At 47.0% G+C, this 14,973-nt stretch overlaps 3 protein-coding genes across 3 annotated transcripts; 1 reads left to right on the top strand and 2 right to left on the bottom strand.

Moving 5' to 3' along the window:
- Window positions 1–137: 137 nt before the first annotated feature.
- On the bottom strand, window positions 138–1,049 carry J4E88_010822 (uncharacterized protein; the record flags this gene model as incomplete). Its single annotated transcript, XM_049404412.1, has 1 exon — window positions 138–1,049. One exon carries the CDS (start codon window positions 1,047–1,049, stop codon window positions 138–140), a length of 912 nt encoding a protein of 303 aa, XP_049249843.1.
- Window positions 1,050–3,153: 2,104 nt separating this feature from the next.
- J4E88_010821 (uncharacterized protein) lies at window positions 3,154–5,047 on the top strand (the record flags this gene model as incomplete). Its single annotated transcript, XM_049404411.1, has 5 exons — window positions 3,154–3,592; window positions 3,654–3,679; window positions 3,827–4,085; window positions 4,429–4,640; window positions 4,694–5,047. The coding sequence occupies 5 exons, from the start codon at window positions 3,154–3,156 to the stop codon at window positions 5,045–5,047; spliced, it is 1,290 nt and encodes a 429-aa protein (XP_049249842.1).
- Window positions 5,048–7,426: 2,379 nt separating this feature from the next.
- J4E88_010820 (uncharacterized protein) lies at window positions 7,427–8,920 on the bottom strand (the record flags this gene model as incomplete). The annotated part of the gene is made up of 1 exon (XM_049404410.1): window positions 7,427–8,920. The coding sequence occupies one exon, from the start codon at window positions 8,918–8,920 to the stop codon at window positions 7,427–7,429; it is 1,494 nt and encodes a 497-aa protein (XP_049249841.1).
- Window positions 8,921–14,973: the final 6,053 nt, after the last annotated feature.

Genomic DNA, 14,973 nt, shown 5'->3' with positions numbered 1-14,973 from the left:
CGAAAGACGAAGATGGGACTATGCAACGTCCGTTCGCAACTAGATCTAGACGATGCGTATTTCGAATAACGAGTTGTCGATGTTTTCTGACGAGCACGTTGATCTCCCAGGGTAGGGCAGGTTCTACGAACTCGACATCACTCTCCAGAATCTAAAATCCCTTCAACCACTTCATACGCCTCCTTGACCACGGCCCTGGTCTCTTCGTCCAATTTATCCTCGTCCGTGCTCAGATCCCACAGCCTCTTCTCCCACAACCCCCACCGCTCTGGTGTCAATCCATCCTGACTCGGCCACAGCTCCGTCTCGTCATCCAGTGGCACCGCAAAGTGCTCTCGTAGCACCTCGTGATCAGCATTCCAGAGCGTCCAGCCTCCGTCCCGTAGCCATATCGCCGCGACCCGAATATCCAGCGCCCGTACCTGCTCGAGCGGTATGCTGTGCAAGTTCGAGTCAAGCTCCGGAGGTGCTTCGTGTACTCGTTCGAGTGCGTATCGACACGCGTAAAAAACCGTCATAGGATAGCCCACACCTGTCTGTCGGCCATGTTTCATCAGTGTCGCTGAGAAGATGCACATGCGGAGGTATAGCTGGTCGGGTCTAATCCTCATCCTGCTGCCAAATGGATCTTCTTCGGTGCCTGGATCGCGTATACCATTCCAGTTGCGTCGTCCTAGGAGGATAGAATGCGCATCTCCCCAGTACATATCAAAGCCAGGTAACTCCGACCAGTGTAGTTGACCATCGCGTTTAGCTTCCCGGCACAACCGTAGAACTTTGGGCTTCGAGGGCGGCTGCGCGCGAATGGCGTCTAGAAGAGCGATATAAGAGTCGTATGGTGGCGGACAAGACGTGACGGCAATGAAGAAGGCGTCCCAGAGCTCCCATATTGCTTGATCGGCATCGTAAGTTGCGGCGATGGCGTCGATGATTTTTTCCACCGAGTGACCGAAGAGCAAAGGGTAGTCTCTTGATGTCAGAGCTTCTTGGACGAGGGAGCAGAAGCGGTTTGGCGGGGTGGAGCCAGGAATATCGAGGATAGACGTCATTTTTGATAGGGTGCAGACTGCAGACTAAATGCAGATACGATTGGCTCGGGACGCTGCATAGCTTTTAGCTAAGGAAGTCAGTCGCGACAATTGAGGCGGAATCGAGAGTGCATCAGGCCTTGGGTGAGTATGTCATACCCAGGTATTATCCAGGTCGTGGGCCTCCAGGCAGCCGCAGGCACGTGACTTCGGACAACCATGGTTGAGGCGCCCGATGCCGCTTCGGTGTCGACTTCGTCTAGTAATTCGAATGTAACGGGAGATTTTACAGGATTCACGACGGACGATGACATGAAAGCTGGTATTCAACAGGGATACGAATTGTATACGGTGAGAGAAGTGAGGTCTGCCTAGCTATCATTGTCCTGCTATCTGGTAACGCGTATTTTCAACCTTATGTTCGAGCTAATAAAGAAATGTTCATACAATATGGAAGACTGCGTTTCATGCTAGATCCCTTCAGAATCCGAGCGCGTGTTCTGTATTCATCTGAGCCCTCCGGCATCTTTCCACTCGGAACAGGTCGGATGGCCGACGATATTGCACAACCCAATGCCCTCGTGGACCTTGACAGGAGTTGAATCTGCACCACCCCAGCTGGTCTTTTGAATCCACTGACCAGCTTCTGTAGACATATCTGCCCGTATATAGTTGGCCAGGTTAACATGATTCCACCAATCTTGCGCTCGAACGGCGTTGCATGTAGATTGATATGGGAAAGGCAAGTTCAGAAGTCTTTCTGGATCTGGATCGGGAAAGTTCGCGTGCTTCGACCATGAAACGTAGACCTTAGGGTGATCGTTGTTGGTCTTCTGATGGAGCATGTTGTCTCCTATCTCGCTGGGTGCGACGGTGTATAAGTCCGTCCACGCATTTGCCCACCATGAGCCATGCCCTCCAAGTAGAAGCGAGGTTGGTGTCCAGTCACCCCTATCGTCCCTGGTAATGGAGACAATGACGTTCTCCCAGTCGCTGCAAAGCCTGTCAGTCCAATCTTTTCAAAGTTAGCCGGGTCATCGGCGAACGTACTAAGGGTGTCCAGTTTGAACAAAAAACCAATATGCGCCGTCCTTCTCGTAGAAAAGATTGTAGGACACGCGGACCTCGTTGTCGCTACATCTGTTGTACGTATAGTAAACCGGAAAATCAGGCGATTTGGTGCCTTTGGGAGTGTCGGAGATGCGGCATCCGCAGTTAACGTTCGGGTAAAAGCATGCACTGGCTCCTGGGGTTTGGTAGTCTGGCGCATAATTGTCGCCATTGTTCTGATTTGGTCGTCCGCCAAAAGCCCAAGTTGGCAAGCACCCGGGATAGCCCTGAGATTCTGCAAACATCCAGATAGGTGCCCACTTGTCAGCGAGGATGGCTCCCCCAGCGTTGAGCATATCTTCCATCTGAGCATCCGTGACCGATGAAGCAGCATGAGCAAATGGAGTCAGTACAGCCAGAAACCCAAACATGAGCCGAAGGAAAGCCATGATGTCAAGAAACGATGGCAAAAGGTCGAGAGAGTGTGACTATGCGCTACAAACTATTTTATGGTCTCAATGCACCGATTATATGGTTTTCTGTAGGCGCTGTGCACAGCCCGCAGCCTTGCGGCTTACTGTAGCCTCGGCCCTCAGTGGCGTCACTAAAGGTCCTTCAACTTTCTATTTCGGCTTCACCTCATGCAAGGCTAGGATAGATGCAAGAAAATGTCACAAGAATAGTGTTGTGGCCCCAGTGGATGTTAGTTCTACGGCACGTGCCGTGCGGCACTGGCTAATTTCGTCTTGACCGGTGCGCCAGCCTTGTGAACGCCATAACAGCTGCGGGTCTTTCCACCTTTATGAAGCGTATCATACGCAGGCTCAACCTGTTTTCGTATCTATATGCAGATCAATATTCGAGTACACGATGCTGAATGGTCTGTCGTTCCCCCTTGTCGGTCGCGATATACCCGGCACTTTCAGGTGTACACGTCGGATATCTTGGCACAGAGATGTGGCGGCTTATGGACGGAAGGCAGACAGCCTAGGTCAGGACCAGCTGCCGCTTATAACAATCCCCACAAGATTTCAGACTCTGCCTCGTGCTGTACAATTCACCAGTACGTTACAGTATGAGCTTCACTTGGGATCAGTCGACGCCTAACATCCCCATTCTCGGTAGCGATGAGATCAATCTGAACCCTTACAAAGTCGCCGCTGAAGACGATCTGCAATACACAAAATTTCTCAAAGATCGTGCAAAGAGACAAGATCAGGCATATGTCAACAGTGTTTTCCGGTTCTTCTCGCAAGTGCACTATGGCTTGCTGACGTGGATCATGTCCGGCTGTGCCAGTGTCGCAAAGTGGACCGCGTTCGCCCCTGTCATCTCAAAGCGTCTGGACCTATACACCCAAGCACACCATGCGCGTGGCCAGAAGCTCGTTTCCGAGAATATCCGTATGATTTGTTCCGATTTACCAAAGCCATCAGACGTGGTGGTAGAAGTTATGGATTTCGCACCCGGCCGTATGGAACTCACGAGACCTAAATTCGGAGAAGTCTCCAAGTGTAAGCTTAGACATAAAACCTCGATAGATATGTAGGACAAGATCAACTGACCCGATTGCAGGGAAAGAAAAGCCAAACTGGGCTCAAGTGCGTTGGATGTGAGAGCTCCTTTGTTTCCACTGTGTCGACATTGCTGATAGCAAGTAGTCATGTTCCGTTTGGGCGTGGATGGCTATCCAATGTAAGCATGGAGAGCTGTTAAACTCTAGGGTCCGTGTTGTCTAACCACAACAGTTTGTTGAGGATGAGATTCTTTCCGGTGGGCCTCGAGGCTTCCCATTCATGAACGCTGGTTTTCCCGAGTTCCCTTACATATCGACGGAGTCCATGACCTTCTGGTCGAAGTCCAAATGCCAGCGCAGGAGAGCCTTAGTATCGTACTTCTCGACACCGATATCACAGATGACCCGCGACATTGGCCAGTATCTGCTGGACAACCTGTGGGAAACAAGAGAGCTCAAAGATGCTGTCAAAAACTACCGCGGGCAACGAGGTCGGCGTCCGACTAGCTTCTGGGCGTTGTCCTTAGCAGAGATGCCGCTCGACTTGGATGAAGCTCCAAACTCGGCCAGATTAGCAGACAGACATTTTGGGCACCAGGAACGTAGTGATGAGCTAGTTGATCAGACCTTGTCGATGCATCCATATTATCGAAATGCTCGGCTCGTACGCTCTAAACTATCGATGTTTCACCGACATGACGGTATGTAGCCATCTTCTCCAAACAATGACCAGAGCTTGGGCACTAACATATCAAGTAGGCTTTTTGCTGACTTCCTCTCAACCACTTGGTGTGCAATACCTTCATCGAGACTGGTTTGAACCATCTATTGCAGCCCCGATGACCGAGTATGCGAAGAACACATGGGCTTGTATGGTACCACAGGCATTCCACCATCTGTCCAAAGGTGTTGAAAGCTGGTATCGGCTCGATGAAACATGGCTCTCCATATATCTTGCGACTGAGATGTGCATGCTTCCCTCCAGCCGCCTTGGTGGTCCAGGTCTCAACCCAGAAGAAGCGTACTTCATCATTTTAACAAGATACGTGAGTATACTTTGTCCAGTCTTGGATGGACCTTACTCATGTCTGCTATACAGAAACAAAGAAGTCGCTACGAATGGAACAACCGAACAGCAATCGACCTAGTCAATGGGCTCGTCGAGCTGAATGATGAACTACATAATTGGCAATCGTTACTAGAGCAGCAGCAAGGCTTCCTGGAGCGTCTTCGCAGGGACGCTCTAATTCTTGAACAACACTATAAAGCCAACCCGGTGGATCCTGGCCTGGAAGGGAAAGGCGAATCCCCAACTCAAAGGGTGGATCGGGCGCTCAAGTCTGTTGGTATTCGACGAGCCGAGATGGACAAAATCTTCCACGAGTCCAGCAGGGTTCTAGAAGCAGTAGGTGGTCCTGATCCCTCCAATCGCAGTACCCGAATATTGACATAGGGTTTTGTGCAGATCTTTCGACTCCGTACGATTCAGCAGAATGAGCTCGCAGTCAGTGCAGAGCGATCAAACAAAGCTGTCGTAATCTTCACCGTTGTTTCGTTGATATTTCTTCCATTGTCTTTCCTTTCTTCGTACTTCGCTATCATACCCCAGTTTGCTGCCAAAGACAATCCTCTATCTGCAAGTGTGTTCTGGAAAACAAGTGTGCCGTTAGCAGTGGCTATCTCACTTCTGTCAGCTGGTATAGCATTTCGACACAGAGTCTTCCGAGCAGTATCATACTTTCTGGGATTGAACAAGGCACCAAAGGCGCATGATGCACAGAAAATGGTTTGATTTGAGCAAATAATGCTGTCAGTAAACAGTCTGTCAGTGTCGTGTCCAGTATTACCTCAGCCTCAACAGCAATAACATACTATCTCTCTTGCGCTATCAGAACCGGAACTCTAGTGATTACCGTCTTAAGTACCCCACTTCCGTGTCTCGACTCGAAGTATCGTCTCCATTGGACAAGCATTCGTCACAGACTCGCAATTCTAGTCACGTTAATCGCATGAAAGCTTAGAGAGACATTGAGCGTACCTTCATTCTTTCCAGATTCTTCTTGATGGCAAAGGTAGGTCCATCAGACCAAACCTTTTGACCAGACACAGTTCCTTGCCTCTGATCCTCGGATGCGAAGGCTGCATCGCCCCAATGACCTAAAAATTTGAACCACCTAGTGGGTTGATACCTCGGTCTCAGAGCCGTGATCTCCTGAGATGATGCAGAAAATGAATAAACTACCGCATTGAGCGAAGGATTCCATCGGTACCCTTTTGAGGTAAAGTCGTAGATTACGGAGTTATCTGGCATGATGTATCGGTTGTTCCTAACTTTCTCAGTGGGACTCCGCATTCATGGCGCAGCTTACGTACCCTGCAATCGCGTACAAAGCGTGCGTGCCTCGACCAGCATAGATTACGGGCTTCTTCCCAACTTTTTCTAGCGCATCGTATGCATACAAATTACCAGAGGAGTGGCGACTAAGATAAACCGAATCAGGAGACCCATTGCGGAATCTCACAACAGAATGTTCGAGATCACCTACGTGGTTGCCGAAGAATTCCGTTGAATTGGGAATGCGTGGTCCAGCATTAAAGTTGTAGAAGTAGAACGAAAACATGTCAACGACGTCTTCAAGAAATCCATCTCCATTCAAAATCTGTTTCTTCACAAAGATCGTGATGACTCTGGCTGAATCAACTCTGTCATCGTTGGGTCTCTGTCCATGTAGCCATTGGGGGTAGGCTGTCGGGTCGTCCTTTGCGGTCAAATATACGTTTTCACCCGAGCCGCCGTATTGATTCAACAGGTCCAAGTTATTCAGACAGAGGGGAGTATTTAGCGGTGGGCTAAAGGGCTTGGTTCCGTTCATTGGCATCACGTGCTCGAGGCTGCCAGCGTCAGGTCGGAGTCTGTCAGTGGCCCGTACCCGATCACTTACAAAGCCCCGAAATCACTCGGAAAATATTCTTCCTCTTGGTCAAGGTAGATGAAGGGTGCTTGGAAACTTAGTGTCATACGTCATCGAACAACGCTCAGCCTGCTCACCATATTCAAGCATTTCCGGGAAGCCCGTCTCCATATTCACGCTCCTGCGTAGTGCTTTCTCGACACTACTGACAGCTGTTCCAGCTCCGAGGTATAGATACACCATGAGCAGAACGCTCAAGGCCGCAAGCGCACGCTTTGTGCCCATTTCAAGGATATGCGCTTCTAGCTCTTCCTGACGTCATTAGCCTCGTCTAGCGTACGGATATCGACATGCTGTTAGTTGGGATGGCGTACCGTTGATTCAGAGCTGATCTAGGTCTTTCAATCACAATTATAACGCGCCGTACGTGCCTGCAACTTTCGGAGTTGAAGGTTTGCAAATATCGAGAAGAGTGTTCAAGTCAAGGCTGTAGCTGCTCTGCGATGCAGGTTTCTTAGCTTGTCTGCGTGAGGCGCACGTGCAAAGCCTGGTTGGCTGGGCCAGAAACGCCTGTGATTGGCCAAAGGTGATTTCAGTGATGACCATATCTCGATGTTCTAGAGACACAACGTATCCTCGCTTCAAGTTTTCACATGCAGGCCCTGTACACTACAATCAAATGAATATCAGGGTTGCTCTTGCTCTTTTTAGTTAGAAAATTCTGTGTTGAGGCAGACAAGGCTACGCCGGAAACTCGGCAATGTCATATTTCTCATCTCTGCCTTACATAAGGTATGTGCATGTGAATGCTATAGTTCTTTGCACCTCCTCCAACCCTCGCACTGCGGCCTGTTATGATGCAACATTCTGACACTGCTCCTACACTGCAAGTGTTCATTCGTATCAAGACGTGGCTACAGCTAGCGCCGTTCCTTCTCAGCCTCCTCCAACTCCACAGTCCAGAGATGATACTTGGACCTCGCTCTAATCCTCGGACCGAACCGAAAGAACAGCCACGGCACTGGCGCCATAACCAAAGCGACGAACCCCAGCGTACTGCTAGCCCATGGTGTCCCCATCTTGACATACATCTGCCGCGCAAACAGCGGGAAACCAGCCGTGAACAAAGACCGCATCACGGCATTCGCAGCTAATGCGCTCGCGGAGAAACGACCGTAGCAGTCGGTTAGATATGCGTTGGTTCCCAGGAAGAGCGTGACAAACCCGATGCCGAAGGGTATACCCGAGAGAATGCATGCGATCCAGTGGGTGGGCGGATTTGCCGTCCATCCGAACCAGAAGAGTGCCACGGGGATGAACCACGCTATGATAATGAGATGTGGAAGCCGGGCCTCTGGTGTCAGGCCTCCGAGTTTCTTGACCCATATGCCGTGGATGTCGTTGATCCATGGTGAGCTCGCCGTTGCGATCGCCATGCCGAGTCCGATGCCCAGGAACGATAATCCAGCAATGCCCTCACTCCAATGGCGCGTCTGCCGGAAGACTACTGGGTAAGCGGTGAAGTCAAGGTACAGGATACCCCAGACGAAGGCTGAGTAAAGGCCGAGGACGAACAAGATGGGCTCGGTGAAGAGCATGAGCCATGGTCGGGTTAGGTTGGTGGAGTATTGCTCTTTGAAGGATTGGCGTGGGGGCTTGATGCCTGCTTTTGCCATTTTACGTTCTAGCAACGTTGTCGTGTATGTCTCGGGGAGGAAGAGAAGCATGGCGGTATACACGAATGCGGCAATGATGGTCACGACCCAATAGAGCCATCTCCAATTCAGGTGCTGCGAGATAAAACCCCCCGCCACCGGCCCCAGGACTGGGCCGAGGGAGCTGCCCGTCGTGAACAGTGCGAATGGAACCGAACGATGGCTTTGGGGCCAGATGTCTGCTAAGCATCCGCCGCTGTTGGTCACAACGGGTGACCCAAAGAAGCCGCTGAAGAACCGAAATGTTAGAAGAGCGGCAAAATTGGGCGATAGCGCACAGCCGATGTTGAAGCAGAAGAACAGAAACATGGTAATGCGAAAGACAATCTCTCTTCCCAATGCTTCTGAGAGCGGCGCGAACAACATTGGGCCAGAGGCAAAGCCGACGAGGAATGTCGTTACTCCTAACGTTGCAACGGTCGGGGAACATGCGAATGTTTTGGTGACGCCAGGGATTGCCGCGGCGTGGATACTCGAGCAGAAGGTGATATTCGCAGTCATAAAGACGATGACCATCGTCGCCGTCCATTTCTTTCGGGCGGGCCAGTTGAAAGGATGTTCGTCAGGGTCGAGCTTGATCTGGGAGGAGCCATCTTGCACAGCTTGATCGTTGAGCACTGTCTTCTCGGCTAGTACGCAACTGGCAGGGTGAGAGCTGAGGCTTTCGGGGTCTTGACTAATCGTGGCGTCTTGCTGCATTGTGGACGACGAAGAATGATGAGAACGAAAACGAGTGCGATATGATTCGAGATGAACTCGGCTACACTCTGGACTGGCTTCATTTATGGGCCCAGATCATGAGAGAAGCGTTCATGGGGGCTGGCGGAGCTGCCAGCGTCTACCAGTCGAAATGATTGCTGGTGTGCCAAGTCCAGTATACGGTGAGTCATATCGACCGTGGCGTTCGTGGCTTTCATTTTGTATAGCGTGTGACTGGTGGACATGGCGAGGATATTTAGAAAGGTACCAGAGCTCTGCATGTCGTGATGCGCTCAACCGGATTGTAGGCGAAGGCCTAGGATCATGGCCTGGTGGTATCAGACGGTGACGGGACAGTTCGCTTTGATCTGAGTTTCCCGCAAGTGATTCGTGGTTCGAATGGGCAACGGGGTGGAAACGTAGTTTCCGGGTGATTTCGCGTGTGCAGACTGAGAGAGCAGCAGCGAGGTACTCAGTGCCGATGCGCAGAAACGGCATACCCGCGTCGTATTACAGGCTCCAATGACGGGCGCTAGCTTGACCCCGTGGGGTATCTGGTGAGAGAAGTATGCGGAGCAAAACAGAAGACGAACGTAATGGTGCTGGGACAGTAACGTTCTCATTCCAACGTGAACTAGCTTCTGTTCCATATCCTGGGGATTCAGTGCGCCCTTACTGTGCCTCAAGCGATCGCCAAGGGCTGATTCTAGAACGGCCTTTGGCTAAGCGATCTGTGCGATACCAAATGCGTACATGAACATTGGTGGAAAATCTGCTGTGTCAAGGTTGTCAACGACGCCCTGCGACAGTGATGACAGCCTCGTCTGATCCTTCGTTGACATGATGACAAGAAAGGCGCAGGGCGTAAAGTCGAACAGCCAACCGATGTGGAAGGATCAGCTGCGTCTAATGAGGCAGCATGGCTGACTATTCCATTGCTGCTAAAGACGCGGTGAAGCATCTTCGAGTTCATACTGCGATCGCAAAGATGTTCCACTGCGGGTAGCGGGTAGAGGTCGCAGTGGTTCTGCATCCAATGAAGAACCAAGTCTCTCCGGCTCCCTTCTATGAGATGCCGTCTTCAGCTTCAAACGGCTCCACACCGCATTGCTTATTCGGGCTGTCCAGGTCGCAGTAGGAGGAGTGGCGACGCGATCATCACCGGGCTCATTGACTGGGGGCGTTGACCCTCTTCTCGATTCCGGTACAATATAGCCGTAGCCCTCTTCATGACCGATGAACCAGCGGAGTTCATAGTCTTTGCCTTCGGGTCCATCTCCGCAGCTTCTTGCAAGCACTCGGGTAGGCGGTGAGTTCACAGCGAGTGCGAACAGCTGCGCTGGTTGGGTAAAATCGGTTACAAGGCCCGGATGCATAATGAAATAGCATAATACGGAAGCGTTGATGAGGAAAGTGGAGATGAGAACTACCAGCCAGCCTTTTGATGCGTTGTCGGCTCCACCGGAGGCAAATTCTTGAGACTTGATCTTTGCCTTGTACCATTGCGTTGCTGGCTTGTCAAGTACTGAACCAGTATAATTCTTGGAGTCGTTAGTGCCGAGTGGTGCAAGTCTAAAGCACGATGGAGATCCATCCCTATCAAAGACTTACCCAGTGGTCCACAAACGGGAAATTGTACAAAGAGCTAAGTATAGTGTCAGCAGCCATGACAGCCAATGTTTCAGCTAAGCTTGGAAGACGTGGGTTGAGCGAGACCTGGAAGCTCCCAAGATTGGGATTTTTGGGTTCTAGGGCTAGCGTCATCAAGACTTGCTGGAGGTAGGTGATGCCCATTCCAAGAGAAAGACTGTTGGCCCACCTGGCACCAACATCTCCCCAGCTCTTGACACCCCGGATCGTCGTAGCATTTGCATTAGTTTCAGAGTACGCCATGTTGCTTGCTCGATCGTCACACAAAGCTTTGGCCAAGGTCCCAGAGACCAACACACTGTGGAGTGTGCTACAACGGGGTGTTATGTCAACCTCGAGCTTGCAAAGCGGGTATGCACCGGTCAGATTTCCTTCTCCAGATTTTGCTGGGCCACCCTGCCCCAGGATGTATATGGCGGCTCTCCCCCAAGCCCAACCCGTGAGGTTAAGAACTGTGCTGAACGGTATTGGGTACCGTGGGAATACTGGCGGATAGTCTAGCATTGTGGTTTTATCTTCCTTGGTCCATCCGAACAGCTCATCGACCACTGTCTTATTCACGGTTGTTGCATTGTCGCGTTCTCCTGGAAGATCGAACCACGTAGTAGAGTTGACTATCCTACTGTTTGGCCAAGCATCGTAAATGATAGGCTCGAGTTCCGTTCGGTTCATATGAACACATAGAACTTTCATCACAGGTGAGGGCACCGATGCCCATAGTGAGTATGGCTGAATAGAGTCCGAAGTGTCGGATAGTGGCATAACGTTCCTCTGATCGTATACGAAGCTGAAAACGCCAATATGAGGAAAAGCAAGCGAAACGTTATTGATGACTCGGTTGTATGTCCCTGAAACTTCAGCAGTCTCGATGACGTCGACCCATTGGGGAGCAACATATGTACCGTTATAGGGTAACCCGATCCAGGTGGGTCGATGCTCTTGACGTGTTGACATGTTGTGATCAGGTGTTACGATGCTGCGCCAGCGGCCAAGGAATTCTACCAGGTTGGAAAAACTCCTTCCGGTATTTTCGACATCCACACACGATCCGTACAAATCGTATAATGGAGTCTGACAGATGCGTCCAATGTGAGTGGCGTGAACAAATTCGCCCCTGACCGAACCCATCATGACCTTGTCATGCCAATCGCTTTGCTTGGCGACAGGTTGAACAAGAGTAGTTGCAGCTGTCATATAGACCGTAGACAGAATAGTACTAAGCAATGTAAGAACTCCGAGAGCAGAGAGCCCAGCGTACCGACCGATCTCGAATGATGTGATCATGGACCCAGGTTGTACTACCCAGCGCCACAGGGTTAGTTCTGAAAGCGATGCACCTTGGCTCCTACTCGCTATGATGGCTTTTCGGCTCACAACCTGGCCTAATAAAGTAACGACACAGGTGGCGAACGATAGCTCGATTGTTTTCGCGATGATCGAGGTCCAGAGTATAGCCGCGGAGATGTTCAGCTTCGCTTCCGGACTGTTCCCAATGTAACCTCCATAGCGTTGGCCATTTAGCGCCAATGCAACAAATATACCTGACAGCACTGTTGACACGCTGCATGTGAAAATGATGGCACCGCTGAACCATGTGAAACGAGGACTACCGAAGTCACGTCGCTTTTGGGCAGTCATTGCCGGGAGGCAAGTCGTCCTTTGTGCTCAAGGGTGAATCTTCTGACGCGCCGAGGGTGGCATCGGTCTCTTCGTCTACTGGGTATACGTGGGAGAACGCGTGGAGTCGCGCGGCTTGCGGATCGTTGTGCCGTGTGCCTTCGGCGTCATCGATAACCGTAATTGTCGGAGTGTATCCTCGGATTCGTGCGTACCTGAACGTGTCTTCGGCTGCTACGTTGGTGGTTGGCAGCGTATTCCCCGCGGGTGATACGCCTCTCGCGGCTTTGGCATCGTGGCTGTTGACTGAGTCGGTCACCCTAGCATGACAGGGCCGTGTGTCAGGATGGTGATCAGGTAGTTGTTTGCGTGATGTTTCGAAATTGATGATGTGATCCTCCGACCCTGATGGTGGTGCCGCGATGTGTGCGCCGTGGTAGTTGAAGGAGTGTCGCGTTCCCTTGTCGTTCGTCATCGTTAGGTGCTAGCACGCTAAAGATGTTCGGTTAGCGCAAGCAGCTAGCGAGGAAGGGTTCCTTGAGCCGTCGACGATCGTATTCGCAGTGCTCCAAGAACCATTGAGTCTGGTCTAGCAGACTCAGAAAAGAGGAGTTTGCGTCCTCTTCATCTGTTTTGGCTTGCGAGCGGTCTGTGGGACTGGAAAGTGGCAGGACGTACAGCCACCTCATCCTCTTTGTACTGTGCCGTACGCACGGCTACCGACAGCCTCATCGCCATCATGCGGTTTCGCAGTTGACTTGCAGATGTAACCTTGCACAACCCTGCTTAGTTTGCCCTTCCGTGAGGCTGCGTAATACGGCAGCCAACAGATCATCGGCTCATCGACAAGCAAGGCGCAAGGTGTAGCTTGCGAAACGCGAAATGTGGAAGGAAGGAGTAGATCTGATCAGGCAACAATCCACCTACAAGCCAACGTATCGAGAGAAGTTCTAATAGATTCAGCATTCTACGTGCATCGTGTTACGCTTAATGTAAACGCACTTTTATACTCTTGATGTACTTATGTTCTTCGCAGCGTAGCGCAGCCTAGAACGTTGCTTTAATTAGACCTCTCTAGCTACACACTATTAAACAGAGTTGTTTTTCTATTTCTTTATATATAACTATAGAATTATACAAACTAGAGTTTCTATACGCCTAGCTATATATAAGTAAATATTAGTAGATTAGTAGTTAATAAAGTATATAATCTACTAGGTACCTAAGCTCTCGAAATAATATATTACTAAAATATTAAAATACTATATTAACTAAAATATATATATATATACTAGCTATTTATAATTAATATAAGCTTATTTAACGCTATATATTTAAGTTATAAAATAGTAAAAATTTAAAAATTATTTAACTTTAAATTAGTTAGTTATTATATTAATAGTAAACTTAAGTATAAATAGAAAAACTAGTTATTAAAAAAAAATCTAAACTAGCTAATTACTAGATATAAAATGTACTAAGTAAAAAAGCTTTAGAAATACTATATTTTTAGAATAGTAAAGCTTTTTATTAGCTAAAATATAATTTTTAAAACTAACTATTTATAAAAGATAAAAGCTAGCTAATTAGTAAAAATATAATTATTTTAAAAATAAAGCTTTATAAATAATAGATTTTTATAATAGTATATTTATATATTAAATAAAGTATAAATTTAAAAATAAGTTATATTAAAGTATTTTAAGCTAGCTAATTACTAAATATTAAACTAACTAAAGTATAAAGCTTATAAACTATTAATTTTTTATAATAGTAGATTTTTAGATAAGCTAAAATATAAATTTAAAAACTAGTTATATTAAAGAAATCTAAGCTAGTAGTTTAGTAGATAAATAATCTACTAAATACTAAAGCTTTAAAACTAATATATTCTTATAATAAAAGCTATTTATATTAGCTAAAGTATAGATTTAGAAACTTATATTTTATTAGAAATTTAATTTAGCTAATTTATAAGTATATAATTTACTAACTATTAAAAATTTTAAAATTATATATTTTTATAATAGTAAATATCTATATTAAATAAAGTATAAATTAAAAACTAGTTATTAGTAAAAGGTTTAAATTAGTAAATTACTAAACTAAAGATTTAGTTTAAAAGTAAAGTTTATAAGTAATATATTACTATACTAGTAAGTATTTATATTAGCTAAAGTAGAATATCTAAAACTAGTTATTTAAAAGAAATCTTAGTTAGTATATTACTAAACTAGTAATCTACTATTATAATAAAATTTATAAGCTATATATTACTATAGTAGTAGCTTTTTATATAAGCTAAAGTAGAATTTAAAATACTATTAATTTAAAAAAAATCTAAGTTTCTAAATTACTTTTCTTATAATTTACTATATAAATAAAGTTTTCTAATAGTATATTACTATAATAGTAAACTATAATACTAGCTAAAGTATATATTAATAAACTAGTTATTAATAAAAAATCTAAGTTAGAAAATTACTAAGCTAAAAGTTTACTATATAAATTAAGTTTATAAGTAATATATTACTATAGTAGTAAATTTTTTTAATAGCTAAAGTATAACTTTAAAAACTAGTTATTTATTAAAAATTTAAGCTACTAAATAAATAAACTATTAACTTACTTAATATATAAAGTTTATAAGTAATATATTACTATTATAGTAAATTTCTATACTAGCTAAAGTTTAAATCTAAAAACTAGCTTTTTATAAAAAGTTAAAGTTTATAAATTACTAAACTACTAATTTAATATATATAAAAAGTATTTTAATAATATAT

This window comes from Alternaria novae-zelandiae (assembly GCF_023758075.1).
Source record: "Alternaria novae-zelandiae strain BMP 2774 chromosome Unknown scaffold_41, whole genome shotgun sequence".
Lineage (NCBI taxonomy): Eukaryota > Fungi > Ascomycota > Dothideomycetes > Pleosporales > Pleosporaceae > Alternaria > Alternaria novae-zelandiae.
Note: the sequence above shows the minus strand (reverse complement) of the source record. Positions and strands in the feature narration are given on the sequence as shown.